Source organism: Heptranchias perlo, chromosome 30 (assembly GCF_035084215.1).
Source record: "Heptranchias perlo isolate sHepPer1 chromosome 30, sHepPer1.hap1, whole genome shotgun sequence".
NCBI classification, from domain to species: domain Eukaryota; kingdom Metazoa; phylum Chordata; class Chondrichthyes; order Hexanchiformes; family Hexanchidae; genus Heptranchias; species Heptranchias perlo.
The window spans coordinates 15,662,108-15,681,291 of NC_090354.1; the positions used below are offsets into that span (position 1 = coordinate 15,662,108).

Sequence of the window (19,184 nt, forward strand, 5' to 3'; positions counted from 1 at the left end):
ATCCACAAGCACTGGCTATCCTTTATACTTTGCTCAATTGACCATTATTCATGTGAACCTTGATGGCAGGACATTTTATCAGACAGATCCCCGCAACTGAGCCAGATCCTGTCCTCACCCAACATCCATTTTGGCAGCAGTTTTCATAGAAAACAAATATGTATGTGAGAGTTTGCAAAGGACCGAATTAGCATGAGGATCGGTATCAACGGCGACTTCGGCGTTAATGGGTTTGAAGCTCCCAAAGTGGTCGAGAGGATTTTGCTTTCACCGTGATCGCCGTACGGAGGACGAGGTTTGTCCCTGCCGCTTTGCTGTCGGGCACCGAAAGCCTGGGCAGTGAGCCGGGTAGCGGCTGCAGTGTAACGCGGGGAGGTGTGAGCAGCTTCTCGATCTCTGCCTTGGGTTACTCTTGGATTCAGTAAATGATGGAGCCGCTTTACAGGCACGGTATCCGGGTCGCTGAAGTCTTGCAGCAAACGCTCGGCGGCTTTGAGAAGAGTTTGCTGTTGCTGAGTTCGATCGGTGACCCCAAAGCCTCCCTTTTTATTTATTTCCCGGTCACGTACTTCCTCAACAAAAAGATCGGGATTTCAGTTTTGTGGATTACTGTACTTACCGAATGGTTAAATTTAACTTTTAAATGGTAAGTTCCTCTCCTTTTTGGCCCAATTTGTCCCCCCCCCCCCTCCCCTCTCATCGACATATTCCCCTCTCCTCAGCCTTGAACCTTCCTGCTCTCGTTTCCCAAACCTCCATCTCTGCTATTTCCCACCGTCCAGACATAATCACATGGGCTAATGAATCATCCAAGTGGCTTCATAGATAACCAGAAAAATATTTGGTATTGTGACCTATTTGCTATCTTATGTATTTATTAATAATAATAATAATGGATTTGAGCATGTAGTACTAAACGGTGCCGGTGTAGGCTGAGAGTTTGCTGCAACTTTGGAAGTGCTGTCTTCAGACCAGATGTTAAATCAGTGACCTTCCTGCTCGCTCCATTGGTTTGGGTGGATGTTAAAGATGCTATAGCAGTATTAGAAGATCACCGGGGAGTTCTGGCGTCTCCTTCAACCAACGCTACCTAAAAGCAGATTGATGGATGATTCATCTCATGGCTGTTTATGGGACATTGCTGATGCAAAATGGCTGCCACATTTGCACGTCACTTCACTTAAAAAATGTTTAAAGCACTTCCTATTTCAATATGCAAGATACAGTGTAAATACAAATATAATGATCAAACATAAATGAGAGAAACTTTTTAAAAATTGTGCTGCCTAGCTGAAGGGTCAAGGTTGTAAGAAATGGAAGAGATGAGGTAGAACGAGAAATAATGGTTGTGTTCTGCAAATTGCCAAACTAAAAGCTAAAGCCTACCTGTGTTTGTAATTATACTTTTTCTTGTGCAAGATGTTATTGCAGATATCCAGGTCTTTGTGACATTACAATTTTCCCACTCTCATTTATGGAACACTGCATTGCTTGAAAATAAACCCACCGAATGACATGGGAGCGTTGGACACTGAGGTTCCAATTCAACATTGATCTAGATGATTAATGGAATTAAAATATTATACATTGCTCTCCCAATGGACTGTTCTTTTACACTTTTCATCTTATCTAGAGTTACAAGTATTCCTGTAAGGATGAAAGTAGTACAGTATCAGTGTGGAAATAAATTATATAGACGAGGAGGCTCTCAAGTTCGTTCACTGGTCTGTGCAGTGTTGGCTGATCTCAACAGGAAAGACTCCACAAAAAGGGTGAACCAACCATGGCTGACTAAGGCAGTCAAGGATGGTATCAGGTTAAAAAAAAAAGCATACACTGTGGCAAAGATTACTGGTAAGCTTGAAGATTGGGAAAACTTTAAAAACCAGCAAAGGATGACGAAAAGAATAATAAAGAGGGAGAAAATAAATTGAGAGTAAACTATCAAGAAATATAAAAACTGACAGTAAAAACGTCTACAAGTATATAAAAAGAGAGGGTAGCTAAAGTAAATATTGGTTCCTTCGAGGATGATACTGGGGAAATAATAATGGAAAACAAGGAAATGGCAGAGGAATTGAACAGATATTTTGTATCTGTCTTCACAGTAGAAGACACTAATAACATACCAATAATAGTAGAAAATCAAGGGGCAAAGGGGAGGGAGGGAGGAACTAAAAACAATCACCGGAGAAAAAGTACGAGGTAAACTAATGGGTCTAAAGGCTGACCAGACCCCCTGGACCTGATGGTTTGCATTTTAGGGTCTTAAAGGAAGTGGCTACAGAGATAGTGGATGCATTGGTTGTAATCTTCCGGAATTCACTAGATTCTGGAAAGGTCCCAGCGGATTGGAAAACCGCAAACGTAACGCCCCTATTCAAGAAGGGAGTGAGACAGAAAGCAGGTAACTATAGACCAGTTAGCCTAACAGCTGTCACTGGGAAAATGCTAGAATCCATTATTAAGGAAGTAGTAGCAGGACATTTGGAGACTTATAATACAAGTAAAGAGAGTCAACATGGTTTTACAAAGGGGAAATCATGTCTGACAAATTTATTAGAGTTCTTTGAGGAAGTAACGGGCAGGGTAGATAAAGGGGAACCAATGGATGCTGTATATTTGGATTCGATAAGGTGCCACATAAAAGATTACTGCACAAGAGCTCATGGTGTTGGGGGTAATATACTGGCATGGATAGAGGATTGGTTAACTAACAGAAAACAAAGAATCGGGATAAAAGGGTCATTTTCAAAATGGCAATCTGTAACTAGTGGGATGCCGCAGGGCTCGGTGCTGGAGCCTCAACTATTTACGATATATATCAATGACTTGGATGAAGGAACAGAGTGTCTTTTGGCCAAATTTGCTGCTGATACAAAGATATGTGGAAAAGTAAATTGCGAGGAGGACACGAAGTGTCTGCAAAGGGATATTGACAGGTTATGCGAAAATTTGGCAGATGGAATATAATGTGGGAAAATGTGAAGTCATACACTTTGGGAGGAAAAATAAAAAAGCAAAATATTATTTGAATCAAGATATACTACAAAATGCTGCGGTACAGATGGATCTGGATGCCCTCGTACATGCAACACAAAAAGTCAACATACAGGTGCAGCAGGTAATCTGAAAGGCAAATGGAATATTGGCCTTTCTTTCTAGGGGGATGGAGTATAAAAGCAGGGAAATCATGCTACAACTGTACAGGGTGCTGGTGAAACCACAACTGGAGTACTACGTACAGTTCTGGTGCCCTTATTTAAGGAAGGATATACTTGCATTGTAGGCAGTTCAGAGAAGGTTCACTAGGTTGATTCCAGGTATGGAAGGGTTGTCTTATGAGGAAAGATTGAACAGGTTGGGTCTATACTCATTGGAGTTTAGAAGAATGAGGGGAGATCTTATTGAAATATACAAGATTCTGAGGGGACTCGATAGGGTAGATGCTGAGAGGATGTTACCCCTCATGAGGGAATCTAAAACTAGGGAGCATAGTCTCAGAATAAGGAGTTGCCCATTTAAGACAGAAATTAGGAGGAATTTCTTCTCCCAGAGGGTCGTGAATCTTTGGAATTCTTTACCCCAAAAAGCTGTGGAGGCTGAGTCATTGAATACATTCAAGGCTGAGTTAGACAAATTTTTGATCAGCAAGGGAGTGAAAGGATATGGGGAAAAGGTGGGAAAGTGGAAGTTGAGGTAAAAATCAGATCAGCCATGATCTCATTAAATGGCAGAGCAGGCTTAAAGGGCCAAATGGACTACTCTTGCTCCAATCTCTTATGGTCTTATAACCAGAATGGCAGTAGGGGGGGCTATTGTGGCCTCAACAATGCTGGACTACAAAAAGACAGAATACTGGCAAGGGTTCCTGTTGATAATTGCTATGTAGCGAATCCTGCTGGCTTGGTGTTTGCAAACTTATCCCACCATAAATCAGTCAGCTTCATTGGTACCCCATCCACCAGTCTAAACATTCACTCCCTTCACCACCGGCACACTGTGGCTGTAGTGTATACCATCAACAGAATGCACAGCAGCAACTCAAGGCTTCTTCGACAGCACCTCCCAAACCCACGACCTCTACCACCTAGAAGGACAAGGGCAGCAGGCACATGGGAACACCACCTGCACGTTCCCCTCCAAGTCACACACCATCCCAACTTGGAAATATATCACCGTTCCTTCATCGTCGCTAGGTCAAAATCATGGAACTCCCCACCTAACAGCATTGTGGGAGAACCTTCACCACACAGACTGCAGCAGTTCAAGAAGGTGGCTCACCACCACCTTCTCAAGGGCAATTAGGGATAGGCAATAAATGCTGGCCTTGCCAGCTACACCCACATCCCATGAATGAATAATTTTAAAAAATCAGTGCAAGTACCCCTGTAACGACATGATAATTATTAATGACAGCCAATCAACCTCTTGCCTAGAAAGTAAACAATTATAATTGTGGAGTCTCATTCTTTTAGGTTGTGAATGGTTTTAGGAGATTTTAAAAATGTCAAATTTTAAATTTTCACTCTTCTTATTTTCCCTTTGTCTCTTTTTTCTCTCTCTTAATCTAATCTCTCTTTATTTCTCTTTCTCTACATGATTTGACATGGAATTCACCCAATCTAATTCATCCTCCTTCTCAATCCTTCTGTTTTTTCCCCAATCCTTTAATCTTATTGAAAAAGGACTTACACTGTTTCTCTTGCTGTTGCGTTGGTACCAGCGTGCACTTCCAGCAACTTTGTAGGCAAAAAATTTAAAAACCTAAACCTGCAATTGTAAGTCTAATTAACGGGGCATGCTAGCAAAATCTGGCCCAAAATTCCTTGCTGTGTCCTTTGGCCATGGAAGTCCCCAAGCGTTCTGGTGGACCCACAAGTCTGACATGCTCCCTCTTCAGGGCCACTCGGACCCAGGCAAGAAAGAGAGAAAGGCAGCCAGAGTGACCCTCCCCATGGGCCGTGCTAATCCTGAACTTGTGAATGCTCTTAGCCAGGTCCTATGAGCAGACCCACAAGATCATCCTCTGACTTGTCTGCTCCCCCGGGTGGCCAAATATCAGTAGGGCTAAAATTTTACTCAAATAATTAAGAAGGGGCTTCAACCTCTCACACTGTACATAAATATGAGAAACTGTTAACAATTATTATGAGAATTGATAACAACGACTACAGTATTAATGGCTTGAAGTTTGAAAAGTGCTGTAGGATCCTTTGCTTTGACTAATCGTCGATTGGAGGACGGGGTTTGTCCCCGTTGGTTTGCTGTCGGACACAAGAAACCCGGGAAGTGAGCCGAAGTGTTAGAATCATCGAGCTGGGTTAATGGCTGCAGTGTAGCCCGGGGCGCTGTGAACAGCCGCTCACCCTCTGCTTGGGTTACACTGACGGGCATTTGAGTTTACATTTAAATTCACTTTGTTACCACCAGTAAATGATGGAGCCGCTTTACATGCACGGTTTCCGGGTTGCTGAAGTTTTGCAGCAAATGCTCGGCGGCTTTGAGAAGAGTTTGCTGTTGATAAGTTTGATTGGCGACGAATACATTTTATTTGTTTCCCTGTCACGTATTTTCTCAGCAGAAGATCGGGATATCGGTTTTGTGGATTACTGTACTTACCATTTAAAAGTTAAATTTAACCATTCGGTAAGTTCCTCTCCTTTTCGGCTCAGTTTGCTCCCACTGCTCTCATCGACATCTTTCCCTTTCCTCAGGCTTGCACCTCCCTTCCCTCGTTTCACCGCAATAAGAACAGGAGTAGGACATTCAGCCCCTGGAGTCTCCTCTGCCATTCAGTTAGATCATGGCTGATCTGTACCTCTAATCCATCTACCCTCCTTTGTTCCATAATCCTTGATGCCCATACCCAACAAAAATCTATCTGAGTCTTGAAAGCTCCAACTGTCCTATGATCCCTTTTGGGTGAGTGTTCCAGGTTTCTACTACCCCTTGTGTGAAAAAGTGCTTGCTGATTTCCCTCCTAAATGGTCTAATTGAAATTTTAAGATTATGTACTCTCCTTGATTTCCCCCAGCAAGGGAAATAGTTTCTCTATCTACCCCATGGAATCCTTTTAACATTTTAAACACCTCGATCGGATCACCCCTCAAATCTTCCATACTCGAGGGAATACAAGCCAAGTTTATTCAACCTATCCTCATAATTTAACCCTATAAGCCCTAGTATTATTCTGGTGAATCTGTGCTGCACCCCCTTCAAGGCTAATATTTCCTTCCTGAGGTGTGGTGCCCAAAACTGAACACAGTACTCCAGATGGTGTTTGACCAAGGTTCCCCTTTTTAATCCAGCACCCCCCGAGCTAAAGGCCAACATTGCATTAGCCTTTTTGATTGATTTTTATACCTGTCTACTAGCTTTAAATTATGTGTACTTGGACTCCCAAATCTCTGCTTCTCTACAGTTCTAGTTTCTCACCATTTAGAAAATACTCCAATTTATCTTTCTTTGGTCCAAAGTAGATGGCCTCACACTTGCCCACATTAAACTCCATCTGCCATAATTTTGTCCACTCACTTAGTCTGTATGTCCCTCTGCAACTTCCTGCTCCCATCTGCACTACTTACTGTTCCTCCTAATTTAGTGTCACCTGCAATCTTGGATATACAACACTCTATTCCTTAATCCAAGTCATTAATAAATATGGGGAAAAATTGCGGCCCCAGAGCAGATCCCTGGGGAGCATCACTTTTGACATGCTGCCAATCTGAGTACATACCCTTTATCCCCACTCTCTGTCTCCTACCTCCCAAACAATTACCAAGCTGGCAGAATTGGAGTGGCGGTACCCCAAAAATGGTGTGAAATGGCTTATCTCCCTGTTCCAGCTGTAGCTGTGGCCGTGGCAGTTTTCCTCCAAGCCTACTGCTAGGTCGCCAGAGTGCCCTCCACTCCGTGTCAGACAGTAGACCCATTTAAAATGCAAATCAGGGTGCTGTGAAGTATGTTGGACCTGATTACTGTTTTAGGAGTGAACACCAGGCTCCTGTATGGCCTCACAAAAATACTGCAGGCAGCTGCCGGCTCGGGCTTACCCCCCTCCTCGGCCTTACCCCCCTCCTCGGCCTTGCTTCTCCTCCTCCCAGGACCTACCTGCAGCTGCCGCCAGCATCCCAGCTGGCCAACATTCCTGTGGCCCAAAACCAGCACGTTGCTTCAGGTCTGCTTTGGCATCTGCAACTTGCTGATTGGATTAAAGGCCTCAAAATTACAGGGTCCTCTTCACCACTGGCAGGCAGGCTCCATTGGTCGGCTACGCAAAGGTTAAATTGTACCCCATCGATTGTTATTTGTAGCTGGTGGCAATGGTGGATGCCAAATTCAGGCTGGATTCAATCCTTTGGGACCATACAGAAAAGGGCGAAAGACGCTTCAATCTTTTTTCAATAACAGTTCCAGTGAAGGTTAAGCATAAAGTTCATGGTTCAGAAATCCTGGGCATGCAATGGAAGGACTTCTGCTGGTTCATGTGCAAGAGCCAGGAGTTGTAGCAAAAAGTGAAAGTGGCTGCAGGGAAGGAGCTCCAGCCTACACTGACCTGTTACTGAGTAACTAGGAAAGTAAGTCAGTGAGGTGTGTCCCTAAGGTGATAGTGTGTGTACATTGTATCAGGCAAACGAATCCTACATACACAGATTTTTCAGTAGCTTGGTTTAGATACTTTTAAAAACATCTGGATGACCAGAAAAAGTAACATTTTGACTCAAGATCTTATCAGAAATCACACTTTTGCAGATTAAATTTGAGTGTCTCTTACATTTCCAATAGGTTGCTGATGGGCGAGCGTCCGTTTTGGTGGATTCATGAATCGGGGGTCTACAGTGAGCAGCCGATGCCCAAGTTAAAGCAGTTTTTCTCCTCCTGTGAAACTGGCCCAGGTTTGTTCAATTTAAGTGCTAAGTGAATTCTAGACTATACACAGGCTGGCTATTTTTATCTGTGTTTTCTGTCAAATCAATCACTTAGATTGACATGCAAATTTCTAAATTTTATTTCTTAGATTTAAGTTTCAGCTTTTTTTTAAAAAAAGATTTTCCTTCAATTTCTCAATACACTTTTCTCTCCTGTTAAGGAAGTTTTATGTTTTGTACATTGGTCTGAATGGAAATTAGTTGCTGTAAATTCATCAATTCAAGAATCCATTTTGTTGACTTTAACAGAGCTGAACTAACTTGAACCTGCCAATTTCAAATCAAATTTTTATTGATAATTAGCAATTCAAAATTGCAAATTAGCCATCCTCTTATAGAGCTGGTTATTTTCAGTGGCCCACTATTCAGTTGGACACTTTTCCTGCTCTCAATTAGAAGAATATTCCAGATCATTACACAGTCAAATACCCAGGTACCTAAGAGCTATTTGTTTGTATATCCAATAGTATATCCAACTATGAGTTGTATTATGTAGAAGAATAATGAGAAGGTGGGTGCACTCAAGGAAAATAATCTTATTGAAAGGATTCAGATGTTCGTGAGAGCAAACGTTTGCGCGGGTTGGTATCTGAACCCAGTGAGAGATTATTTTCATAGTGGTCACCCCCACCTATTCTGTTTAAATGCAACACTCATTTTATCATTAAACATTGTCTGATCCATTGTTATATGGGTGGTGTATCCTATCCATCAGTACTGACTTTGGCCAGGAAATTCTATTCACTTAATCAGTAAGAACATTCTCACTGAAGGACTTAATCTGTCAGACAATCATTGCAAATGTATGGAATTTAATCTGCAGTTGATTATTGGGAAATTATATAGGTGTTATTGGTTACCCATTGACTAGAGGAAAATTGCAGGAATGTACGCAGTCCAAGTTGAATTTTCAGTCAGGTCTCTACTGATGTCCATATAAGCCCAGAACTAACAAGTGACACAGAAATTTTTCTGTAATTCTTTCCCTGACTCTTTCATTTGTTGTGTTTCCTTTTCATCATTCATGAAAAACGACAGTGGGTGAATTGATTTAAGAGCCGTTAGTCACAGGGGGCACAGAGTCAAAGCTACAATATCACAATGATTCACACTATACTCTCATGTACGTAAACATTTTAACGATTAAGACTGAGATGCTATGAACTTCTCTGGTGTGTATGGCTTAGTACCATAGTGTGCACCTACCCACTGTGCCATTAGGGCAGCTCAGATTCAGCTCCTTCAATCATTCTTCGAAGTTATTGATTCTAATATCCAATGCCAGTGTAGTGCAGTTGATGTTCACGGGGGGTGATAAAGGTGTTCATCATGCCACCAGCAGTGGCTTACAAAGAAATGGTTTGCAGTTGATTAATAGGTAACTTTTCCCACAATTTTTATTGGTTCACTTACATTAAACTTTTGTGTGATTTGGGAAATAAAGTACTAGTTTTCTTGCTGTGTTTGTGTTATTTTAGGCAGTCCTTCGGGTCACGCCATGATCACAGGTGCAACCTGGTGGGTTATGATGACCAGTCTTTCCACGTTCATTTACAATCGCACTAGAAGGTTTGTGCTGCTTGAACTGTTTAAATGTCAAAATGATCAAATAATTATTCACTATTTAAATACAGGAATCATAAATGTAGATCTACTCCCCCTGTCTCACCGACAATTTTCTTCTCCATTTCTGAAGGAGCTGACTGACTCTTGCTTGGAAATGGTTCCATGCGCACCAGTTGCCTTCCATTATCTCACCCTATTGGGCGCTTTTTATGTGGAAACCTGACAATGAGCATCGACGGGCTAGTTGATCACAGAGGGCATGATAGGCAAACTGATTCTGTCCTGAGGATCAAAACGTGCATACTTTTGACAGGTGTCACCAGTTCGCAGCTGTAAATCGACACTGCAGCTAATGATCTGATTAGAATAGGCAGTGCTCTTCTGAGATTGGGTTAAGACATATTTTTGGGACGAATAGCTATAATTTTGCTGTGCATCTGCCAAAACTGTATTTAACTTTGATGTGCTTGATGTTGACACTGGATGCTAAAAGTGAGTGCGCCCCATTCTCCAAAACATCTCAGAATTCACTAAAGCTATAACTTTTTTATGTGTTAACAGTTATAGTATGTTATTAACCATTTTTTCCATGTATTTTAAGCTCACTGGCAAAGAACATTCCTGTAGTATTGTACATCATTATGCTGCTGGGAGTCGGCATCTCCAGAATATTCATTTTGGCTCATTTTCCTCATCAAGTACTTGCTGGAATAGTTACAGGTTAGAGCTTTAATCACAATGTGTTCAATGGCCTAATGGGTGACTGGGAGAGATTCTGTAACTCTGTGCTGACACTCCTGATATTTGAATTTAGTTTTAATTTGAAATTCCCTCCTCCTTGTTCTCCTTTGGGTACTCTTCCATGCCACTGATATGGTGGCAAACCAACCTATCCCTAGCAGCTGCCAATGTCTACCAGAACCAGCTGTATGACAGCAATTAATATCAGCACCTCTGCCAGTGCCATAGCCAAGATAAGAAGTTAACATAAATTCATGGCCAGTCACTCCCAGGTTATTAGCCATGATTCCATCTTTAACAACTCAGCTAAAGCCAACGGTATTTTATGATTTTTCTTCTAAATTCAAATAGATATTGAACTTTCCATCCTCTTCATGGCATAGTTTTTAAGGAGGAAATGGTTAGTGCAGCTGTATGGAATGTCCCAAACGTTGCAGTAGATGTTTAGTGTCGATGTAACAACGACAGACAGAAGTGCTTAATACCTGAAATGAAGAACCTAGGAATACTTTCTTTGGCAAGATGTAGACCCTCTGGAGGATTGTACACAATTTGTCAAATGAGACCTGCGCCCCTCCCACTCAAGCTAGAGAAGTATTAATAAATCTTTCATTGCAAAGTAGAAACAACTACACTCAAAACTGGAGGAACACCTTGTACAACAAACATGCATAATATACAAAAGACCAACTAGGTATGAAACTTAGTAGTGAGGAATGTTGCCTCCCTGTGTTTTTAATAATGAATCTAAAATCTCAGCAAGGGATTCAGACAGTGAAATTCTCAAAATCTTTTAAAAATTTAAAATTTAAAATTTATTTCAACAAAATATTTAGTGCCTCCCCTTTGTGTATCCAAAAAGGCAGCAGAGTGAAGCAGTTTTGGAAGGATGGGCAGGATGTAGGTTTGTGGCTACAATTTGCCATGTGGCAAGTTGCCAGAGGATCGTTCTCAGTCAAGAGTGGTGGGAAACAAGGGACTAAGTAGTGGTTCTGTCCTTTCACCCCTGGGATCTGGGTTTAAATCCACCATGGGATGGGATGAAAGTTTCCACATGTTTGCTGTCTGCGGGCATACATATAAAAGCAGAATTCAGTGCGCCTATAAAGAAGGATGTTGTTTTCTTGAACTAAGATGCAGTGCCAAGCACAAATATAAAAGTGCTTTTTATCCTTTAAATTTGTTCACACCTGTTTTGCTACCTCTGTACGACCCTGATCCTGCCTCCTTGTTTTTACGTCCTGAGATTTTTCTTTCTATTTTGAGTTTGGTTTCATTTTCTTTAAGTTAACTCAGCATAGAGCAGGAATTGAATGTAGGACCTTACTGATATGTATATCTCTGTCCTACACCATGTGTCATTTAACCACTGAGCTATTACGGGAAGGAGAGATTGGACTCCCATTTTTCTCACATCCCCTCCTGTGCCACTGACAAACCGCAGCGGAGGCGACGTGGATAACATGCTTCAGTATCCATCCGAAACTGGACGCTAGTGAGAGTGATCCAGGGTTGGCTTTGCTGTCAATTGTTCCCTACAAGTGGCAAAACACTTGGGTCTTGCTTGTAATCTCTCCATGGCAATGTAGTGGTTATTGGGAAATTGTGAGAACCCACATCCCACCACTCTGGTGGAGTGCAGTGGCATTTTAACATGCCATGCCACCTTCACTACATGACCCAACCATTTAAAGATTACCTGGAAAACCTTAAGGACAGTGTACAAGTTCCTAATCTGTGAGCATCAAAGTAAATAGCCATTAATAAACCTCTTTTGAATTTCAGGTGCTATACTTGGCTTTCTGCTAGGCAGGCATGTACCTGAGAACATCAAACTCATCCATTGTGTTGCTACCTCAATCGGGCTGCTGCTCAGTGCTGTCTGCTTGTACTGGGGATTGCATTACCTTGGTGTCAATCTTTCTTGGTAAGTCTTGCAATTTTCACACTTTCCCTTTCCAACAGCTAGTACCTGTTGTATGAGGTCCATATGTCCTTGGTTTGCAAGATTCCTATGTGTTTTATGATCAAATTTCTTAGAGAGAAACAGATAGGAATACACATGGCAGACTTCAAAACATTTAAGTTAGGAAGGAGAAACATACAATCTGGGGAGAGGAATAAATCAACCAGGGTCCCTGTGCTCAACTCCTACTCAGTGATTCCTGTTGGAAAGTGTGCATATGTCAGATGTAGAGGAAATAAAATGCATAACATCTTCATTTTTTAAAAAAGAAAACATTCTTCCAAATTACTGGACGATAAATGATGAAACAGTGGTACAGTAGGGATCTTTTCTCCCCAAATACTGGGAGATCGCATGTGGAGTTGCTCAGGGTAAGCTAGAGAATATGCTGTTTATAAGGACAGGAGTGTTATACTATATAACACGTAATGGATTTTTCGCTGTTGAGGTACAGGTTTGTTATCCTGGCCACAGGTCTAATTGCTGTAAATAAGCTCATCCTGAGATCATTTAGAAGGCAGTCGTTTCTCTGGAGATTGGTAGCAACAGGAAATGACTGATTTCTGTTTTCTTTTTAATGCTTCTTTAAGATTGTTTGCATCAGTAACAAAGTGAGACCTCTGAAGTATGGTGGACTTAGACGTTTTCTACAGATAGTCCTTACTTGCTGACTGCAAAGCATTTTTAGTGTTTTCCACCTTGTAATCGGGTTTTCCAGTTCTGCAGTGATTCCTTTTTTAACACGTGAATCCAGATCTTGACAGGAAAACAACAAACCTAAATAATATACAGGGATTTCAGTTACTGTTTTTTTTTCCCTGCATGTTTTCAAAAAATACTGTTCTTCACATAGCACTGTAGACTGAATAAACAGCAAATGTGTTGACATTGTGATTGGTCAGAAATTGCATCCTTAATTTAGGAACACAGAAAGCGTAAAGGGCAAAAAAAGATTGGGAGAGCAGACAGTCAAAAATAGAGAGGGATGATAAAATGAATGGATCAAGAGTGAAACAAAAATATACAATGATATGAAAGATAAGCAAAATCTATGAATAAAGTTTTTCTTTACACCAAATCTGTCCAAGCTGGTTATTTTCATGGGCCTTGTGTGTACCAGTCAGCCTCATGGGCCACATATAAAGTTTAAAATCAATGTTCCCATTAATTTGCATATATCTCAAGCTGTGGATTCTAGCTGATCCTGGTGTTTTGATTTAGGATGTATCCACCAATGAGGCAAAAGCACTTAAGAAGAAATCACTAGGCCCATGACATTCAAACAGGACAAACCAGCGAGTAAGAAATATAAGCATGAGTAGAGAAGAACTTGCCTGCCTTTGTGGGCTAGATTGCCAGGGCTCACCATTGCATGATTGAATGTAGTTGGCACATCCCTGACATATGTATTCATGTGACTTCCCACTATACACACACCTTAGATCAAGATAGCTCAACAGTTTAAATATTTCTATGTATTTTCACCTAATTAGAATAATTAAAATTTCTAACTGACCAAAAAAGGTGAAATAACTAGAAGCTGTCTGCTTGCTTCAAAATTCAATACTATTTTGAAAAATAAATGAAAACTCTGTATCTCCATCTCAGTTTAATACACTTTGAAGTTTATGGAACACAAAATGAAAGGTATGTGCACTGTCATTTTCTCTCTGACATGCACATATCCTTTCTGTTTAAGAAGAACACTGAAAATAAACTTTACCTGAATAAAGCTTCTGAAATTTGGTTTCTAGCTTTTCTTGAAATAATTTAGAAAACAACTATCTTTTGTTAAAATGTTTCACTCTGTCTCCATTGTTTGGCTAGCTTAACTGCTACTGATGCATCCTGGGAAATTGCACACCGTACATGCTCAAACCGCAAGACCTGCCTTCAGCTGACAGCGTCACAGCTCTGGGCAGAAGTACCAAGTTAAAGGCCAGGCTTTTGGAGAGGTTGAGGCTTTCAAATCTTTCATGAAGGCATTAAATGACACAAAATAAAGTTCAATGGCTAAATTTAATCATGTTACTGTGAAATATGTATTTTTTAAAAAATGTTATTTAAACCTTTATTTTGGACAAATTAGAAATCTCAGTTACTGAGGGAAAAAAATGGCAAATAAAAAAAAATCAGAAAGCATTTTGAGCAATTCATGGGGAACAGTACCATCTAGTGGCTATGGCCTGAACGTGAGAGATGACAGGGCACAGTTGACATAGGGGTTTTCCATTTTAAATGTAGACATCGAAATTTGTAATGGAAAAAGTTGACACAAAAGTGTGACAACAAACATAAGAAGAAAGGTTTTGTAGCCAGAAAATAGCATTGCACAGTGAGTCAAGACCTATACTGATTTAAAATGTATCATCTTGATGCTACTTCATAATATAATGACATCAATGTTTAAATCAGTAGCATCGGCTGGTCTCAATGAATTATTTTCATGCCACTCACCTGGCCAGCTGCTCATTAGTTATACATATAACATTTCAGAAAGAATCTGAAACAGACCTTGCAGCCACCAGGTGAATTGAACCTGGAAGACTTAATGAATTGATTTATACCTGCAACATAACTGTTTGTTTATTTAATTTTCAGAAAGTGGGTTGAGCAGGCTCACTGAAATATTTATTTTCATTTATTGCACACAGACTGTGTTGAAAAGCAAAGGGATAAAACCTATAGATTTGATGAACTACTGTATACACCCAACAGCTATTTTGTTTCTTTAATTTTTGGGCAGCAGGTCAAGCAGCCTCACTCAATTCTTTATTTTCATGCGGCCAAAAAATGAATTGAACCCAGACAATTTTAATTGATTAAGTTGTACCTGCAACATAACTATTTAATTTTCAAACAGCAGGTCAGAAGCTTTCACTGACTTTTCTACTCCCAGAAATTTTTAGCCACTATGTTGGTTTAAGGAAATCCATTTGATCCAAAAAAGAAAGAAATGGAGTAGGAGATGATAAGTGACAGCCCACTCATGTTAATTCAAAGTTGTTCAATTTTTGCTCAAAAAAAACTTCAGCTTATCAGATAATTCAAATAAAGCAATTTCAAATTGAGAGAAGCAATTGTAATTTCAAAAGTACCTCATACTTTTGTCATTTCCTAAGTTGGTCAGCATTGAAGTTTTGTGAAGAAAAACAAATCTGAAAGACAGTTTAGAGGACCAGCCTGTGAGTAAATCACATGGTAGTAATTATCCAGTCACGGTTAAGTATAATGAATGGAATAGAGCCACCTAGCTTGTAGGCACATTGACTGTCATTTACCAATTATTGTGGATTATCCCTCAAATTTACAATGAACACATCATCATTTGTTTATTAGGCTTATGCCTACAATTCCACACACAGAGTTCCTTATTTTACTCGGGATAGATGCCAGGTACTTTCCCTGCAGTGAGGGAGCAACATAACACAACTTTAAGGAACTGGCTACAGAAAAGCACTAGCAGGCCTGGCAGCAGCTACCTTCTTGCCCTTTCAGCCAGGGGCAGGAAAAATTATTTCATTTAGGAGTGAAAATGTATAATACTTCATTAAATCAAAAAAAAATTACTTTACAACATAAGTTTCCAAACCAGAGTCAGTGGAGGGTCTATCCCAGGAGGTTTGTGAGGTTATTTGATTCTTTTCGATCTATCTGGGGCTGGGCTTATCACATCTCACAAGCACAGTGCCCAAGAATTTTGATTTCTCTCTTTTTCTGTAGTTGCTAACTTACCAGCACATTATTTCCTTTGCTGTGTGCTAATCAAAAAACATTTTCTGCAGTGATAGAAATGGTTTCCTTTGGATAGTTGTCACAGTAATATAGAAGTTAAGAAAATACTCCTTGGGAGTGTGCGGGGTATCCCACACAGAAAAGTTTGAAAAGCACTGTTTTGTAAAATAATTAGAAATTCTTCTTATATCGTTTAATGCCAATCTAATCAGACCTTCCAGGCAGGGAGAAGTGATGGTGAGTCTGATGTTCTTTTTGACAAATACACAGAATTGCACTGTTGCAGAGCTATCTATTATAGTTAGGGTTGCCAACCCTCCAGGATTGTCCTGGAGGCTCCAGGAATTAAAGATTAATCTGCTGGACATTGCTGTAAGCAACCCGGAAGAAAAACAGTCGGGGGCATTAAAAAAAGTGCGCTTTTTTTCCCCATTTGCTTTGAACACTTTTGTTTATTAGTTATAAAAATATCGGAGATGGGGGGGGGGGGGAAATGGCTATTTGACTGGGCGAGGCTGTTGGAGGCAGGCAGCTCTGTGATGAAACTTCCAAGAATGCGTCTAACCATAGTTGGCAATCTTAATTATAGTACATGTGCATTTAAAGGCACAGGCACTCTTAGAACTAATTCACTATTGCATGTTCTAGGACGATTTTCCTTGCTACAAAGTGGTGTGCCAAGCCTGAATGGATTCGACTGGATACAGCACCATTTTCTTCACTAAGCAGGGATGCAGGGGCAATCCTAGGGCTTGGCCTCGGTCTCTCCTCACCAATGTATGCCAGCACACAGGGATGGAAAATGACATGGAAGCTGAAGACTACCTGCATAGTGCTCTCTGTGCTCATAATTGAGATAATGAATCAAGTCCCACTACCAAAATACTCCAATATCCTGTTTTATGTTCTGTTTTACCTGAAGAATGCATTTGTTCCCATTTTGGTGATTGCTATTATCCCCTGGCTGGTGCATTCCATATTTGTAATTCAGCAGTCTCGGAAACAACAGTAGCACCAATGATAGAACTTATATTTAAAAATGGCTTCATCATATCCTGCTACACTATTCAGAAATACAACATGCTGCTACAGTTCACCTCCTCCCCAGTTTAAGTGGTAAACTGAATCAAGGCTGATCAAACCGATGTGAGTTCAAATGGAAATTGTTGCACTGATATTTCCAGAGCCATACACAAAGACATTAAAAAGTGGCAGCTGCCCATCCCATAGCTCTAAATCTCCATTTAATCCTTCAAAATAAAAGACATTTTTCCTCCTTTAAAATATGCCGAAATCACTTTCTATGCCCCAAGGTGTCATGTTTACAATCCATATAACTGGAACACACACACACACACACACACACACAGGGACAAACCTGCTCTACAAACTCCGTGACATAGCAACATAGGAATTGCTAGACAAAAAAAGACCAAGGTCCATCTCGTTCGCCTTCCACTATCCTGGTAGTTGCATGAGTCGTGACTGTGCTATCATGTTGAAAGCTGTAGCTTGTTTATGTTGTGGGTCACACTTTTTCTGTTACTGTGCTGTGAATAAAGTGCAATTTGTTTTTGAATCACTGAAATATTACTGATTTTACTGCAGCCATAGCCCTTTAATGAAGTGGTTGTGGCTGGGTAGTATAGTCAGATGGTATCCTAACCTGCTGTGCTGCAAAGTGGTAGGAGGCAGGATTGTATTCACAGTTGAACACTGAGTTCCTGATCTCAATTAGATAATCATAGAGGTGCCTACCTCAGCACTTTCCCATGGAGTTAAATGCACCTGAGTATGGGGCGTAATCGGAGATTTTGCCAACAAAGGTCACTGTTGAGGTGCTGATGCGCACCCTCCCCCCTTAACACCTTCCTACTTCCTTCTCTGCTTTTAAAAACCTCTTCAAAACTGAACATTCTGACGATGCCACTGGCCAACTCTCCTAGACCCTCTACTGCTCAGTCTTCCCTGGGTGAAGCACCTTGGGATGTTTTATTACATTAGAGGTACTATATAAATGCATGTTGCTGTTCCCATTGCCTACTTAGTCTGGTCAGCATGCTGCAAAGAGGCAATTGGAAGTTTATATTTAAAATAAAAGTGTTATTGTTAATAAAAACATGCTATCTGTTTTTTGTTACACCTTTGTCACTTTATACCAGACATACAGATTAATTTGCTGAGTACAGCAGCTTTTGTACTAGGACTGTAACATAAAACTAAATGTTCACTCTCAGGCTTATAATGTCCACATGGCGATGTTCGTCAGGTAGAGTTTTACCTCGTCACTAATATGTAATGTTTTATTTATTTCAGCCACTGGCCCTGGACTTCATAGAGTCATTTAATTATTTCCCTGCCATTGTATTCCATAAAGTCTGTAGTTTACTTTAATTCTACTTGCAAAAAATATTGATGCAAGAGTACAGATCTCGCTACTTTGCCTCTGACTTACTTATGGGAAATTTTTTAATTTGGGAGGAAAAGAATTGCTTTCACTATAACATGGTAAGCTCGCTTTTTAATGCAGTCAAAACAATCCATCCTCCCTGTGGCAAAATTTTAAAAAAGCACAGTTAAGTTCTATAAACTTGTTGCGTTAGTAAAACTGGACAGATTTACAGTAGAACGTTCAACATGTAATTGCTACACGTAAAATGCTGGGGCATGCTGACCGCAGGCCAGATATGAATCAAGTACAGAATAGTGCTACACAAGGTCACAGCACAAGTGTAACATTTGGCTGTGCATAATAAATAAAAGGATTTCATGAACATCGGCTGTACTTGACTTTGAAAGATGTTCTCATAATCCAATTAACATTGATTGTTAGTGGTTATTGTTTTAATCTTCAGGTCACAAGGAGCACAGATGTATTCAAATTATGAGATAAGTGAATATTCCTGCAATCTATAAGAGATAAACTGGTAGCAGTACAGGTCCTGTCATGTGATCCTGTTGCACTGAATGTTTTGTGCTTCTGTGAAGCAAAAATCGCTTTACATTGCTGTAGGTTTTGTGTAATTCAGAATTCTGGCAAGCATTAAAAAAAAAACATTGCCAGCTAGTTAGTCTATTTTTAGCCCTTTTAATATTGGCATAGAGCTGGCTGTTCTGTTGGTACTTCATTAAGATGACAAAAAAAATCTGGTTTTGTAACCAGTTACCTCCCCCGCTCTCAAAGCTGTGGACTCTTGCTGAGATTTGATTCTATGGAAAATGAAAATTGTGAAATTGGAACAACT

At 40.4% G+C, this 19,184-nt stretch overlaps 1 protein-coding gene across 3 annotated transcripts; it reads left to right on the plus strand.

Annotated features, from left to right (window-relative positions):
- g6pc3 (glucose-6-phosphatase catalytic subunit 3) lies at nt 1–18,058 on the plus strand. Of its 3 annotated transcripts, none has more exons than XM_067968963.1 (6): nt 1–646; nt 7,789–7,898; nt 9,410–9,500; nt 10,099–10,217; nt 12,024–12,165; nt 16,588–18,058. In XM_067968963.1, the coding sequence occupies exons 1-6, from the start codon at nt 426–428 to the stop codon at nt 16,949–16,951; spliced, it is 1,047 nt and encodes a 348-aa protein (XP_067825064.1). In that variant the 5' UTR covers nt 1–425; the 3' UTR covers nt 16,952–18,058. The 3 variants fall into 3 exon arrangements, with proteins under 3 accessions (XP_067825064.1, XP_067825067.1, XP_067825065.1); XM_067968966.1 differs by lacking the exon at nt 1–646 and adding an exon at nt 5,279–5,649; XM_067968964.1 differs by lacking the exon at nt 1–646 and adding an exon at nt 5,787–5,925.
- The last annotated feature ends 1,126 nt before the right edge of the window (nt 18,059–19,184 follow it).